This window comes from Gossypium raimondii, chromosome 11 (assembly GCF_025698545.1).
Source record: "Gossypium raimondii isolate GPD5lz chromosome 11, ASM2569854v1, whole genome shotgun sequence".
NCBI lineage: Eukaryota > Viridiplantae > Streptophyta > Magnoliopsida > Malvales > Malvaceae > Gossypium > Gossypium raimondii.
Window position 1 is genome coordinate 3643877 of NC_068575.1, and position 14443 is coordinate 3658319.

The 14443-nt window shown below is 34.1% G+C and overlaps 2 protein-coding genes and 1 long non-coding RNA gene across 4 annotated transcripts; 1 reads left to right on the top strand and 2 right to left on the bottom strand.

The window, feature by feature from the left end:
* The first annotated feature begins 1542 nt into the window (after window positions 1–1542).
* On the top strand, window positions 1543–2793 carry LOC128034672 (uncharacterized). The gene is made up of 3 exons (XR_008190808.1): window positions 1543–1699; window positions 1791–2169; window positions 2254–2793. It is a non-coding gene; the product is annotated as an uncharacterized LOC128034672 (long non-coding RNA).
* Window positions 2794–3451: 658 nt separating this feature from the next.
* Window positions 3452–6241, bottom strand: LOC105761274 (uncharacterized). The gene has a single exon (XM_012579043.2). It carries the CDS (start codon window positions 6239–6241, stop codon window positions 3452–3454), a length of 2790 nt encoding a protein of 929 aa, XP_012434497.1.
* A 618-nt stretch (window positions 6242–6859) lies between these two features.
* LOC105761276 (probable ubiquitin-conjugating enzyme E2 26) lies at window positions 6860–10909 on the bottom strand. Of its 2 annotated transcripts, XM_052623427.1 has the most exons (8): window positions 10891–10909; window positions 10630–10743; window positions 9473–9664; window positions 8474–9400; window positions 8306–8369; window positions 7904–8043; window positions 7491–7802; window positions 6860–7371 (listed from the first exon to the last, which is right to left on the bottom strand). In XM_052623427.1, exons 2-8 carry the CDS (start codon window positions 10693–10695, stop codon window positions 7069–7071), a joined length of 2004 nt encoding a protein of 667 aa, XP_052479387.1. In that variant the 5' UTR covers window positions 10696–10743; window positions 10891–10909; the 3' UTR covers window positions 6860–7068. The 2 variants fall into 2 exon arrangements, with proteins under 2 accessions (XP_052479387.1, XP_012434501.1); XM_012579047.2 differs by lacking the exon at window positions 10891–10909 and having other exon boundaries at window positions 9524–9664; window positions 10630–10806.
* Between the last annotated feature and the right edge of the window lie 3534 nt (window positions 10910–14443).

Sequence of the window (14443 nt, forward strand, 5' to 3'; positions counted from 1 at the left end):
TATATTGTAAAATAAAACCATAAAATGTGTATAAATTATATTGAATTTACATAGGAAATGTATAAAATAAATACACAATAAATCTGAATAATCATAGACGATAAATTTTAAAATAATAATACATGATGAATTTAAATAAAAAATACATGATAAATTTAAAATATGTTTATGATAAATTTAAAATAATAATATATTATAAATTAAAATAATATTGATGATAATTTTAAAATATATTAAGCTTAAACATAAAATAATGCTAGATGTAAAATTAAATATATTTAAAACAGAATAATCAAAAAAAAAAATTTAAAAATAAATAAATAAAAAATCAAGCATATTAAATAGGTAAGGATTAAATTAAATTAACAACAAAATTGAAGGAAAAAAATGAAAATAAAATAAAGCAAAGGGGCCAAATGTAATGCGCGAATAACTTGGGGGACTAAGTGTGAAATAATCCCCGTCCCTCCAAAACACAGCGTTTCAACCTGGGCCGAAATGAAACACGAACAAAATGCAGAGCGAAATTTAAAAAAATAAAAAAAATTGATTTGATCATGCCACAAAAGAGGGAGGACCAAATGCGCAAATTGACCCTTGAGACAAAACGCGCGGATCCTTCCCTCGGGTCGGGTCACTGCACGGATCAGTGCCAAAACGGCACCGTCTTGAGGCCACTGAAACAGGCCCCAAACGACGTCATGGACATATAAAAGAGAAAAAAAAACTTTAAACCTTCATTTTTGCTGTTTTGTTTAAAAAAACAAAAAGAGAGGGCTCTTTTATCTGCTAGGCTTCCTTCTCTGGCCACAGATCCACTCATCGAACTGTCGTCGTCCGCCGCCAACGACCGCTGTGCGCGGCGGTCGAACCCTTCCCAGGTTAGTTTTTTCTTTTTTTTTTACTCTATTTTAATACATATATTAAAAATAAAACAAATATCTTTATATAAATGTATATAAGCAATTTCGAAGAGAAAAACAGAAAGAAAAATAAGAAAAAGAAAGAAACCTTTGCTGATTTGCTCTCTGATTTTTTGGATTTCTTTGAATCTTTTCGTCCCCCCTTTTATTATACATAAACGGGGTTTTTATAGCCCCAAAAATCATATTTTACAAACTATTTTTCCTCCTTTTTTTTTTTTACTTTTAGATTCTTCTAGGCTATTTTGCAAGTACAGTGACGTAGCGGCACACGTGGAAGTACGGCGCGCAAGGGGCGGCGACGGCAATGAACTTGGTTGCTGTTAGGCGCGCGGTGGCTTAGAGTTTTTTGTTTTCTTTTTCTGAAAGTGTTTTGGGCTAGGGTTATATTGGGCTAGTGGGTATTTGGTTTAGTTGGGTTTGGGTTGATTTGGGTTTTAGGTTTAGTCCTGCTATTTTATTGGGTTTGTAATTGGTCTTTTAAATTTTAGTTTTAATTGGATTTTTTTGGTATTTATTGATTTAATTGGGCCAATTACAGTTAGGTTTGAGTTCATTAAAAGAGCTGAATCTAAGGGACTGCAATCTTTTCGATATTCCTAGTGATATTTGTTGTCTATATTCATTAGAAGAACTTGATCTTAGTGATAACAACTTCATCAGCATACCTTCTTCTCTTACTCGTCTTTCCAATCTTGAAGTTCTTTGATTCTCGAATTGCAAGGAGCTTAAACCGTTGCCTGAACTTCTAACAAGTATACGATCTGTGTGGACAGGTGGTTGTACTTCACTTGAATTAGTTGCAAATCCATCAAAAGTATACAATTCGATCCATTGGTCTAAGTTTAATGGTATTTACTGCTACAGATTGGCTGAGAACATCGACGCCTTAACATTGCTGAAAAACCATCTAAAGGTTCGTTAATATCTTTGTTTCTTTTACAGTCTCATAATTATTCATGGTGTTAGTTACCAAACAATTAACAACTAGAGTTTTATTTTGGAGGTATTTGGAAATTCAAGAGATGTATTTGATATTATTATCTCTGGAACTAAAAACCCGAATGGTTTAGTCAACAAAGAGGTGACTCTTCGATTAAGATAGATTTGCCTCTGGAAGTTTGAATGATAGTCAATGGATGGGAGTTGTTTCGTGCTGCGTTTTTGTCAGTGATGATGCTTCAAGGGCTGAGGAACTCGTGTGCAGACTCAATGTGGGTTTGGATGAGCGATTGGGTGCTGTGCGGTGCGTTTAGTTTATTTTTTGTCTCACGCTATTATATCGCTAACCCCACCGCCTATCCAAACTCACACTCAATCTAATTTTCAGGGTAGAAATCCTCGAGAGGCCAAGTGGGGTATCTGTGCTTTACCGCCTGATAAACATCCCGTAATGAAGGACCACGTTTTCATTCGTTATTTCTCACGTGACGAGTTGTATCTGATTTCCTTGAAACACAAATGTGGTGGATGTGAAACCGATAATTTATGGCCAACAGATTGCTTAGATCAGGAACTTGAGTTGTCTTTCGAAGTAGGGATTTACATAGCCAGTGTTAAGGTGAAGAAGTGTGGTGCTAGATTAGTGTATGAGAGAGATTTGGAAGAGCTGGAACAAATACAAGAGCTGCATAGTAGTCAGTGTTGTGCGAATTTTGAAGATATCCAGCAATACTCTGCTGATGCGGGATCAATAGGCAATAAAGCGAAAACGTAATATCTACGAGGAGATGGATGAAGGGCCGCAACCAAAACGAATTCACAAAATTTTTACATTTCTTTTAATTTTAATTTTGATTTTTTTTATAGTTTTTGAATTATTTTTTAACATTATATATAAAATAAATTATATTATGTTAGCATGATATGCACATGAACTCTCATGTGAATTGCAATGCCAACAATGTTTAAAAAAATAATATTTTAGTCATTGTTTTCATTAAAAAACCAATTTGACTCTTTTTTGAAATACTAAAGACTAAATTTAACTCAAGAAAAGAATAAAAGTCAAATTGACAGAAAATGTAAACGTTGAGGGTTAAATTTATCATTATGTCAATAATATAAGATGTTATGGGTATATAATAATAATATATTCTTTAAAAAAAAATAAGAATAACATATAACAAATATTAAATACATCTCATTGCAAATACCAGGCAATTCTTCACGAATGGGTAGCCAATTTCTCAATGGATATTATTTGGCTTTGTTCCTTCCCCAAGGTGTGGGGTGGGTCTATCCTATACTCCACGGGAAATAAAAATACAACAGCATGTATTACAAATTCATAGATCTTTCCTTTCTTTTCCACTTCAAAATTATTTCAAAACAGTAATTAGGAAACACTATTATTCAGGATGAGTTAAGATCCATTCCATTACCTTTCTACACATTCATTATTTACCATTCACACCTATGAATCACTCGTTAAGAGTTAAATTCTGACTTGAAAATAGTAATCAATAATGTATTGAGAAGTAAGGGAAGAGAGCCGCACCCAGTTTCTCTCAGACTTCACGATTCGGTTACGAATGGAACTCCTCAGAATATGATTCCAGCTGTCTAAGTCTGGATGGAAGAATGCAATGACCATCAAACTTTTGCTGCAAGTAAATGATTGCAGCAAGCAGGAGGAGCCCCCAAAATATTGTAACATCCCAAGCAGCGGAGACAAAACACTGGACAGGACTCACGGAAACTTGTAACATGCTGTAATAAACAGAGTTGAGATTGCAATAAAGATCATATGCATGTGGCAGCAATCGAACAAAAGTGGTCCCGATATAGAATGAACAACTGAGTGCCTTCTGTTTGGATTTTGAGAACATGTTGAGAAGTATCTGAGGCAAAAGAAAGCCGTCCAAGATTAAACCTGCATATGATTTGAAGTCATTGTAGATGGAATGATACCAGGATTCGACGGATGAAAAGTAAAGCAATGCAACATCCAGTCTACGCTTCTCCGTGGCAACAAGCAGTGTAAATTTGGCCCCAGCAGCATATAGACATGCAATCACAATTAGGGTCATTTCTTCCGCAAACAGCAAGGACTTCCGGTTTCTGTCACGTGATCTAGCTGAGGCTGTTAATTGGAGAAGGCGAAGTAGTAGTAAGAAAGCAACCACCATAACTACCGTCACAATCACTTCATTTAATTCAATCAATCCACCATTGTGCGGCGAAACCATGTTCCAATGTTGCTTGTTGGAGCGCAAGGTTTCATAGTCTAGTGCAAGAGGAACCATGTGGCCCAAGGTAAGAATCACAAGCATAACAAGTGAAATGGAAGGGAGTACGTTTGGGTTATTCTGCACATAATAAAGCTGCAATCCTACAAAGATGCACATTAGTGTGTTAGATAATAGAACCTTTGTACTCTGATGATCCGTTGTCCAAATCGAACTTTTTCGTTGATCGGTCTTGTAGATAGTAGAATACACCTCTAGACGATCAAATTTAAGAAGATCAGAACTTGTCCGGGTGCTTTCAATGCTTCCCGTGATATATCCTCCAATTTGATTTGGTTTTAATGGAGAAAACTCAAAGTTCAAAAGAATTTCACAGTCCACAGAAGCATTTTCGAACACTTGGTTATCAAATCCCAACTTTCTGCAACCAACCATACACAACTTTCCAGTTTCAGAATCATAAATCCCTTCAGCTCTAATCTCCACTTTCTCTTCAATGTAAGAAAATAAAACTCCATTAGCTACATCTATAGGAGTTTGCAATGTGATGCTCACTTCATAGCTAACATTCATAAGCCTTGCAGGCACTGGTCTTTCCAGCATGGTGCCAGGAAGATCCATCAGAAACAAATAAGGCTTGTATAACTGATCGCCGATGGCGAGAGGATCCGCAGAACCCCATCCACTTTTATTCTCTGAACTTTTAACCAACATGTCAAATTTCAAGTCTGTGGAATGGCCACTTGGGTAACTTTGTCCCTTGTTCCGGAGCAGCTGCACCTTTCTCAGGCATAGATTTTTTACTCTGTTAAATTCGGTGTATTCATACTTCAAACCAGGAACTCCCACCATATGGTTCCCGGTACTTCGGAATATAGTCCTATCAAAGTAACCAGAATCATTTGCGGTTTTTGTGGTCCATAGTTGCCCCATTGCACTGCTAGTCTCTCTGATAGACAAGATTGCTGGGAATCTAAAGCTCAACCTTGTTGTGCAGTCACCAACATGAGCGTTAGACCAAGATTCTCCAATGTCTAAAAACCGACAAACAAGAACGAATAGCTGGTTTTCCCTATCATCCCATGTTCCTTCTCCAATCAATGTTGTGTTGGGATTGAAAGAAGGGTATTTTCGGACATGGCTAGTGTTTCTAAATTCTATCAAAACCCGAATTCTCCTTTCAACCTCTGAACACCTAATGCTTGAAAATGACAGAAAATGAGGCAAATAGCCATTCAACCGAACAAATGGAAGGCAAGTTTGCTTTCCAGAACTGCAGTCCCTTGCGTACTGCAGCTTAAATTCATTTAGATGGCCCATTATCATTGAACAAAATCTTCTACTTGGAAGTTCATTGAATGCCAAATTCTTCAGGCCATCTCTTTCACCAGAAAACTGATGTGTAAACTCTCTGAAGTCAAAAGTGTACTCATAATTCAACAAAGGAAACATGACTACAGAAATGGGTTCAAAGTAGCTCACCCCATCACTAGAACTTAGACTCTCTAATGTTCCAGTAATCAAAGTAGTGATGTTACTCGAATCCCTGAGATTTCTAAGCCTGAAAACTGCTGCAGGAGTTAGCAGATTACCCTGTTTGGAGTAAGCAGAACCTGTTCCAACCATACAGAGATTCCCAGAAAATTCAGACCAGAATCCATGGAGTTTCAAATGAAATGGACTTGGTATCGGATGATATGATTCGTAGAACATCAAGCTTCCCTCAATCTTCCACACACCATCTGCAACAGTTTTAGACACATGTCTGGTTTCAAATGAGAAGGAATTCGAGATTGTGTTGATCTTTGGGTTGAGAATTCCATTTCCACCAATGTAATAACCAGTTTCATATCCATTAAATGCTCCAAAACTCTCGGTGTAAGCTTTAGAGTTGGTGACTGATTCAGGAACAACTGAAGAGCAGTAATCAGAGTAAGCGACTTCACTTTCACTCTCACTGTATACATTCACTTCAGTCATGGCAGATTGGAAAGCTTTACTCTCATCATCATTGGATTCTTCAAATACAATCTCAGCAAATGACACAGATTTTGCAGAAAAACTAATGAACAAAAAGAAGACTGTGAGCTTACAAATCTGTATCATTATTGAAGGTTTCATAGACATTGTAGCATCAAAGATGAAGAAACAATCAGCTATGCTATTGTGAAGCTCTGATTTGTTCTTGAAATTTGTCTTTAAGTGATTGAATCTGTCCTATTAAGTATTTTGCCGGCAGAACTGGAATTTTTGCATGGAGCAGTCCGCCCCATCTTGCATTCAAAACAAAACCCCCAAAAAAAAAAAAAAACTCCTTTATTCTCATCATATTTGTATGATATCCAAACTCAAACAAATGTCAATACGTATTCATATCTGAACAAAGTGTCTAACACAAATGTCGAATACGGATTACTTTCGGCACACATAAAGACAGCATGAAGATCAAGGTAAACTTCGATACAAACTCCTTCCACTTTGGTTTTTACAGAAACCTGCAAAAGATAAGCCAACAATGTGAAAGCATTGATCCAAAAACTACATATGAAATGGTAATAAAATATTTGTTTTTCTAAAGATATATCATGAAAACTTTAGAAGGATTGAGAAATCTGCATTGATTTTGGTTCAGAGAGTATCAAATCCATTCAATTTTCAAAATAACAGGTTCAAATATCCAAATCCAATATTTATTTACATATTTAGTTTTTATTTAATTTTATTCATATTTTAATCTTTAACAAAAAAAAAAGATTATTTGACAGTATATTTAGTGCGTAATCCCATCGTTATATACATCAATGTACAATGTCAAAACTATCTCTAAGCGGCCTATGAATGAAAGCAGAAGTTACATTCCTCAACTACTTGATAACAAATCAATTAAACTTCTGTGCAAAATTTATAAATAAAAACCATTCTGGCCAAGTTTTCAGAATTTTTGGTTTCAAAAGCTAGTTCATATTTGCAGCAGCCATGGGCATACTATCAACTCCATTATTTCGAGATTCAGGGGCAACAAGGAATTTCTCACAATCCTTGACTCCCAAAACCGTAAATTCTTTCACAAGCATATTTACGCATCCAGCCATGGAGACCTTAAACTTCGGTGAGCAACTCTTCTCACCTTCTTCGACATCTTGGATACCACCTTTTACCGGGCAACCTACCTGAGCCCCATCCATATATGCTTTGCATGCCACAAGAATATCATGAGCACACGTGTAGAAATGGCCGACAACAAAGTCCTCAAAATGCTGCAGCCAAACAGGATTTTCATAAGAACTTTAAGCCAAAGAGAGGCAAGGGTAATTAATTACATTCCAACTCCCATATGTTGTCGTTGAAATTGATATCAATAATTCTTTCAGCTTACCTTTGGAGGCCTCCTCATTGAATAGATCATTGTCTTCAGTGACAAGATAAATGTCTCTTCATTGTATTGCCTGGACATTAATTCACCTTTTGGTGTGCCACTAAGACGTTCCCAACCTGGCTCATTAAAGTAAGGCTTCTGATTCAAGATTAGAGCTTGAATAGATACCAGAACTTGGAGCATAGTTGACATGCCAGGTATCCATCTCTCGTTCTTTTTACCAGACCAGGTATTAAGAAGACTAAGGCAAACTTTCCCACAGTCATACAAATTTGGGTTGAGTCGAAGTCCGCCAGAGTGATAGTAAACATGCTGAAACAAGCAATTTCCTAGTCATCGGACCAAACACGTACACCAGATATCATATTAAGATGCAAGTTAATATTTCAAAATCATAACCCTCAATTACATACTGGTGGTTCTTTAGGATAGCTAGCAGGGAAGAAAACATCAAAGAAGAAGAGACCATCATGGTAAGGAGTGCCCTCTGCTCCAATAATTACAGCCCTTAGGAGATCCATTCTTGATTCATAAACCCTAACAAAAATAGTATCTGTTGAAACAATAAAAATAAGATAAAATAAGAAAACAAAGAATTATTTATACATTTCATCAGCAGAATAGAAAATTGTTAAAATCACAGTCAAAGGTCTGAACTGTTTAATTTTGCATCGAAAACTTAATATGCATTTTGAGTCACAATCCAAGTTTGCAGGATTACTAAACCACAGATTTATTGAAACAGGATTGAGAAAAGAAATAATAAGAAATCAAATGAAAATTCTCCCAGAGAAGAATGTAATGCTAAAACTCACCTGGCAAATCCTTCTCAAGTATTTTCCACTCCTCCTGAATCTTCTTTGACCAATTCTTCGGTGGCTGTCAAAAATAGAATAAACAGAAACCAAGTTTATCGGATGAAAAATTAAGAATATAAAAATAGAGAAACGGTAGACCCGAGTATATCTAGAAAAGCTAGTCACCTGCTTTGTTGAAGCACCACTGGAAGCATAGTGATGATCTGAAAAATCTTCAACAGTATCAAACTGTTTAAAAAGTCGGAGCTTACTGAGGATAGCTTCTTCATCTACATTTTTCTGATTTCTGATGTCTGCCACTTCTTCAGGAGTTATATATGCGCCATGAACTAAATCAGGAAAATTTGAATAGATACTATGCTTATTGAAAAATTGTTCCGGAGTCACCACGGGTAACCAAAAAGGTGAGGGTGGTTCTGCAACCACAGTGTGATTTGGTGCATCTACAGGGGACATGATTGCATGAGATAATATCATTTCTATGTGGTGACTCGCATTATTACCATTAGTTAAATCAGGCAGATGCACAACTGGAAGATCTTGAATACTAGATATAGTTTGTGAAGTAGCAGAGTTCTGACTTTGAAGAATTTGAGAAAATAACGAAGGTGAAGATAGATTTGCTACACCAGGAGAATGACTCAAAGGGTCATCCGGGGTAAGGGAACTTGAATTACTAACTGAAGCTGCATTCATATTGATATGAGCAGGATCTTGTAACCACAAGAAATGTAAATTGTCATTTGCATTAGTAGTCAATGAGATGGTTCCATGAGAAGTTTTCTTTTTACTCTCTGAAATATTTTCAAACCATGGGATGGATGCCTCTAATCCATCAGGAACCTCAATGGTCATATTTTCAAACCATGGGATGGATGTATCTTCTCCAGCAGGAAGCTCAACACCATTAAAATGTTCTTGCAACATGGCATACTTACCAGCATCCATGAAATCATTCAAGTAATTTGTATAAAAAAGCTCATCACTAGAGGCCAAATTGCAATCAAGGTTAGATATATTTTGTGATCCTTGGATAGAATGCTTAGGAGGTGTAACCTTGTTTATCAAACCAAGAGATTTAGCCACAAAATCCTGTAGAGAAAAATTAGGGAAAAAGTAAATAACAAAATGAGAAGTCCAAATGTGCATCATTAAATTTAATACCAGGCACGATAAACAGCAACAACTGCAAGAACAATTCAATCTTTCACATACTTCAGCTTTAATAACAGGGCAAACACCAGAGCTACTTTTTATAGCCTTCCCTTTGCTCCTTATATCAACTACCTCATCAAGGATCATTGTGTCGGTTGAATCTTCATTGTTATCAACATCAATTACTTCATGAGTAGCAACCTGCCAAGATATGAAACAGAAAGGTTTTAGTAACCCTGAGATACAGAAGATATTTCTCAAAGATGAGGAAGACTCTTTTTGTATAATATGTTAGATGTTTCTTTGTGCTGAATAGCTAGATTTGTGGTTTTGTTTATCTACAAAAGTTAATTTATATCAAAGTCAACCTTAACCTTGAAATAATAGAGTCATCAACAGGAATGCTTTTCCAAAATTTTATACAATCTATGTCAATGCTTCATGATAAAATAACCACCTGGTTTGCTCTTTTTCCCACTTTCAGATAAAGGCATAAGATCATATCCAACATTAAGCTCATTACACAATCAACCAAGATAATGCACATACCACTTACATACATTATCAGTATCAGAACTTAATTCGTACCTAATTAAATACCATCTTCAGAATTTTATTATTGATTGATCTCGGTTAGCTGAAACTAAAAATGTAAAGAAGCCCTAAGAAGCTGCCTGATTATATACCAATCCACAATTGAGCATTAACAAATGAGCTTGAAGCCAATTATATTGACTTCAAACATCTACTCTAGTATACATCTATGTTGATTATCGTCTTCTGGTTATTAAAAGAACATATAATACTCCTACAAATGTGGTCATTCTATAACCCCCACCAACAAAGAGAAACTAATCCACAAAATTCCACGTTAAAACGAAATTAAATTTCCAGTAGTTTTACATACCAATGGGTATGGCTTAAGTGATAAACAAGTGAACTCATAAGTTTTCACTGTAAATACTAAAAAAAGGATCCAAAACAAAAATAAAATCAATCAAAAGTTGAAAATGAACCGATCAAACAAAATTCCAATAACAAAAGTAACAAACGAAGCGATCACTGTGTCAATTCGAATTCAAAATTCAAAAAAAAATTATAGAATGAAGTTAAAAAAATGGGGGCGAAATTAAAAATGAAAAACAGACGAGTTTGCTTGGGGTGACCTGTTTATTTTTAGACTTAACAGAGAGAGGAATCGGAGGAGGAATCTTGATCACTTCGGGGTCCATTAAGGAACTGGAATTCAGAGACAAAAAAAAGAAGCAGCCGTGTCCAACCTGTTTGGACAGTGAGAAAATGAAAGAAAGTGCAGGAGAAAATCATCATAGAAATGCTTTTTTAATTAATGAAAAAAACAAAATAAAAAATTAAGAATTAATTATAATTTGTTAGCCGAGTCGACGGCGCCGACGGCGGCTTCTTACCTGCTCCCTTCTCAGTGATTATACCCCTTTACCTTCTTAAAGAGACATTACGGCTTAGCGCCTAGCTAATATATAATCAGCTCCTTCCTTTGGTTACCATTTTGGGACTGAATGTTCTTATGTGTCACGTAAGCTTATTTTTTGAATGACGTGTCACGTGAGTTTGAGTCTTAAGTCAAATTAAAAAACTATCCAATTAGAATTAAGTAAAAAATTCAAAACAAATTAACATTAAACTAGAACAAATTTATTATATTAAAGATTGACTTGGCCAAGATACTGGTTGTTGGTACCAATAGTTGAGATGGTCCTAATTTCAGTGTTGAATCGAAATTTTGTCTTTATTTTTTTTATTTTAATTGCTTTTACTGTTTCTTTACCATCAAAAGATAAGATAAACATCAAATTAAACTAACCTTGTAAAAACATAATCCCCCCTATAGTAAAATCAGGAATTGAAGTTAAAAGAATAATTAAAACTAGATTATATAGAATGAGTCTTCGCTCAATTGGTATTGATATTATAGCCAATGCAGGAGGACGTGGATTTGAATGTACTAAAGCGAGTTCTTCTTCTATTTAAGAATTGGAGATGGGTTATAGTTAATTATAGGCATTGTATCAAAACGAGACAGATGACTAGACACCAACTTAATCAAATATTTTATATATAGTATAGATGAAATTACGATTGACATTTACAAATAATTATAATATGTTAATGAGGTCATAGCGTTGTTAGTAAAGGCAGAAATCTTGGGTCCTAAATACTAAGATTCAAAATTTACTACGTACAATTATACATGTGAACTTTCGAATTTCATTATCTGTTATTGTCATATTGTTTGATTTTACCATTTGTAATGGTTCAAACATATATATTTATACAATGAAATAAGAGATTGAAAACCTCACTCTCAAATCTCAACGTAGAAAACCCTAGTTGCTTGCCCATCTCCCCCATTTCCATGCTCAAATTGCTTAAATCCATATCCACAAAATTGAACTCAACTGATATAAAATGGTTGAAAACATCTCAGGTGCTTGGCTTCCAACCAACAGTAAATTTCTTAAAAGTTGATATCAACATGCATATATGCTTTGAAAACTATTGTATCATAACAATGAGATTATTTGCCTATTTGGAGGGTTACTTATTGATGCCAAGAACCCTAATTTGAAAACTAATTTATTTATATTTTAGATATGGTTTAAATTAAATTTTACTTCATTTTCATGATTGATGTAAGTGGTTTTAGATTTATTCATACTATTTTAAGCTTTTTTCTCAAATTTGTAATATTAATTTGATAGTTATCTGAAAACAAAATGTTAAATCATATCGAGTTAAACAAGATTAATAATATAATGTATACAAATAATAAAAATAATATATGATGAGAAGGATCCATTTACATCAAGATAAAATTAAAGTGGTTTTATACATTTTCGTAATTTTATACGATTAATATTTTAACAATCTAACCATTAAATTTCATGCTTCATTTATGTAGATCATGTATATCAAGTTTGACATAAAATAAAAATTTCTAACTACCCATTTTATGAGAAAACTTTCAATAGTTAAATATATATTAATATAGACAATATTTTAGATCAATCGATAAAAGATATCAAATGGACTCAAAATTTTACATGCATGTCAAGTATAAATATCTTCATAATTTTAACGGTTGAATTTTTAAAATATTGATCGTATAAAAGTTAAAAGGAAATGTGTAAAATCACTTTAATTTTATATCATTGCAAGTGAATCTCTCCTTGTATATGATTATATAAGTTAAATGTTGAAGTGTTTCATGTTTTCTTTAAACTTGTTTAATAGATTTAATATTTTGTCTAAATTCACTCAAAATATTCACAAATGAAATGTGTTTAAGCACAGGCTGCGGCAGGGTTGCATATGTTGGCACATCTCTTTCCATACGTATAAGGCAGATTTGCGCTGCTTTGAAAGGTTGGCAATTCTGACATGGTATATCATTCAGTTTAGTTGACAGCAACATTACAATGATGATTTATCTGATAATTCTCATGATGTAATTCGAGGAAAGTAAAGGCTTCAATGCACACAGTCCTAACTGGTCAAACCTACTCTGATGGATTATGATAAGCATATAAAAAGTGTCATGGCTAATAAGATAGAGAATTTTTCGGCTAAACATTATTTGAAGAGTATTTGGTGATAATTAAATTTGTGATTAATTGAAAATTATTTTGGTGACAATTCAAGGGTATCTTATTGATAATCAATATGGTAAAAATCAAGAACGAAATAATATGTTCATCTCATTTATTTCTTGTTTGGAGCTGAAGTCTTGTAAGCCTGTAAATAAGCAATGTAGTCTTCAGATTGAGAGAAATCTAGAAGCACAACAATTGAGTTCGAGCATTTTATGTGTTTTATTCACTTTAAGTGATTTGCTTTCTACTTTCGGTAGAAAGAGTTATTTGTAGCGAGGATGAGTTTATACTAAATGTACTTTGATGAGGCTGTAATTATCCGAGGATTAGGATAGATTAGCTTAAATCAATTCTTGTAGCATGAGATTTAGTAATGGAATTCTTCTCTAGACAAAGCCTTGAAAATGTAGATTAGGTTAAAACTAAACTACATAAACAACTTCCTATATTTAGAATTTTCATTCTTTTTGTATTTGTGTGCCATTCAATGTACCTATAATTTTTTACACAACGTACTCTCTATAATGTTGCATTTTCAATTGGTATCAAAGCCATACACATAAAGCATTTTATGAGATCTTACATTTTCAATTGGTATCAAAGCCATACACATAAAGTATTTTATGAGATCTCACATCTGATAGCCGTGCAATGAAATGTTTGAAGGAAAGTGGTTTGATTGTACGTCTATCACTCTTGGATGGATCTAATTATAATTGTTGGAAAGCAAAAATAAAGAATCTTCTAAAATCTACCGGTGAGAAAGCATGATGATCAATTCTAATTGGATGAGAGCCACATTACACTCAAAAAAATATAGTCTAAAGCATTGTATGCTATTTCAATAGGGTAAAGCAACATGAATTTAGAAGGACTTCAAATATATATTTTGGCTCGTATAGTATGGAATATCTTTAAACCACCTATGAAGGAATTCCTAGAGTCAAGTTATCAAAATTTCATATGCTTACCACTAGGTTTGAATCTTTACAAATGTTTGATTATGAGACCATCTTTAAATTTTATGCTAAATTTTGTGACATAATTAATTATTCACAATGAATATTTTAAGTTGCATTATATGGTAGGATTATGATGAGAGAAGACAACTTATATTAGTAATCCATGAGAATCAAAATGAGAAATAGATTTATAGGGACTATGATTTTGTCTATAAATCCAATTGGGGAGATGCTTTATCATGAGTATCGAAGAAGTTGACTCCTATAAATAAAGACCTAGATATGATTGTCTAAATTGAAAATACATTGGACTGGACCCAATAGTAGAATTTATATTGGATTTGTTTATGGATTTATTCACTTGTAGCGCTCATGGTGTGACTTAC

Coding starts and splice junctions, on each gene's coding strand:
- LOC105761274 (XM_012579043.2), bottom strand. CDS start 6,241: ATGTCTATGAAACCTTCAATAATGATACAGATTTGTAAGCTCACAGTC.
- LOC105761276 (XM_052623427.1), bottom strand. CDS start 10,695: ATGGACCCCGAAGTGATCAAGATTCCTCCTCCGATTCCTCTCTCTGTT. Junction 8,044..8,305: donor ACTTGAGAAGGATTTGCCAG/GTGAGTTTTAGC, acceptor TTGTTTCAACAG/ATACTATTTTTGTTAGGGTT. Junction 7,372..7,490: donor CAATGAGGAGGCCTCCAAAG/GTAAGCTGAAAG, acceptor GTTTGGCTGCAG/CATTTTGAGGACTTTGTTGT.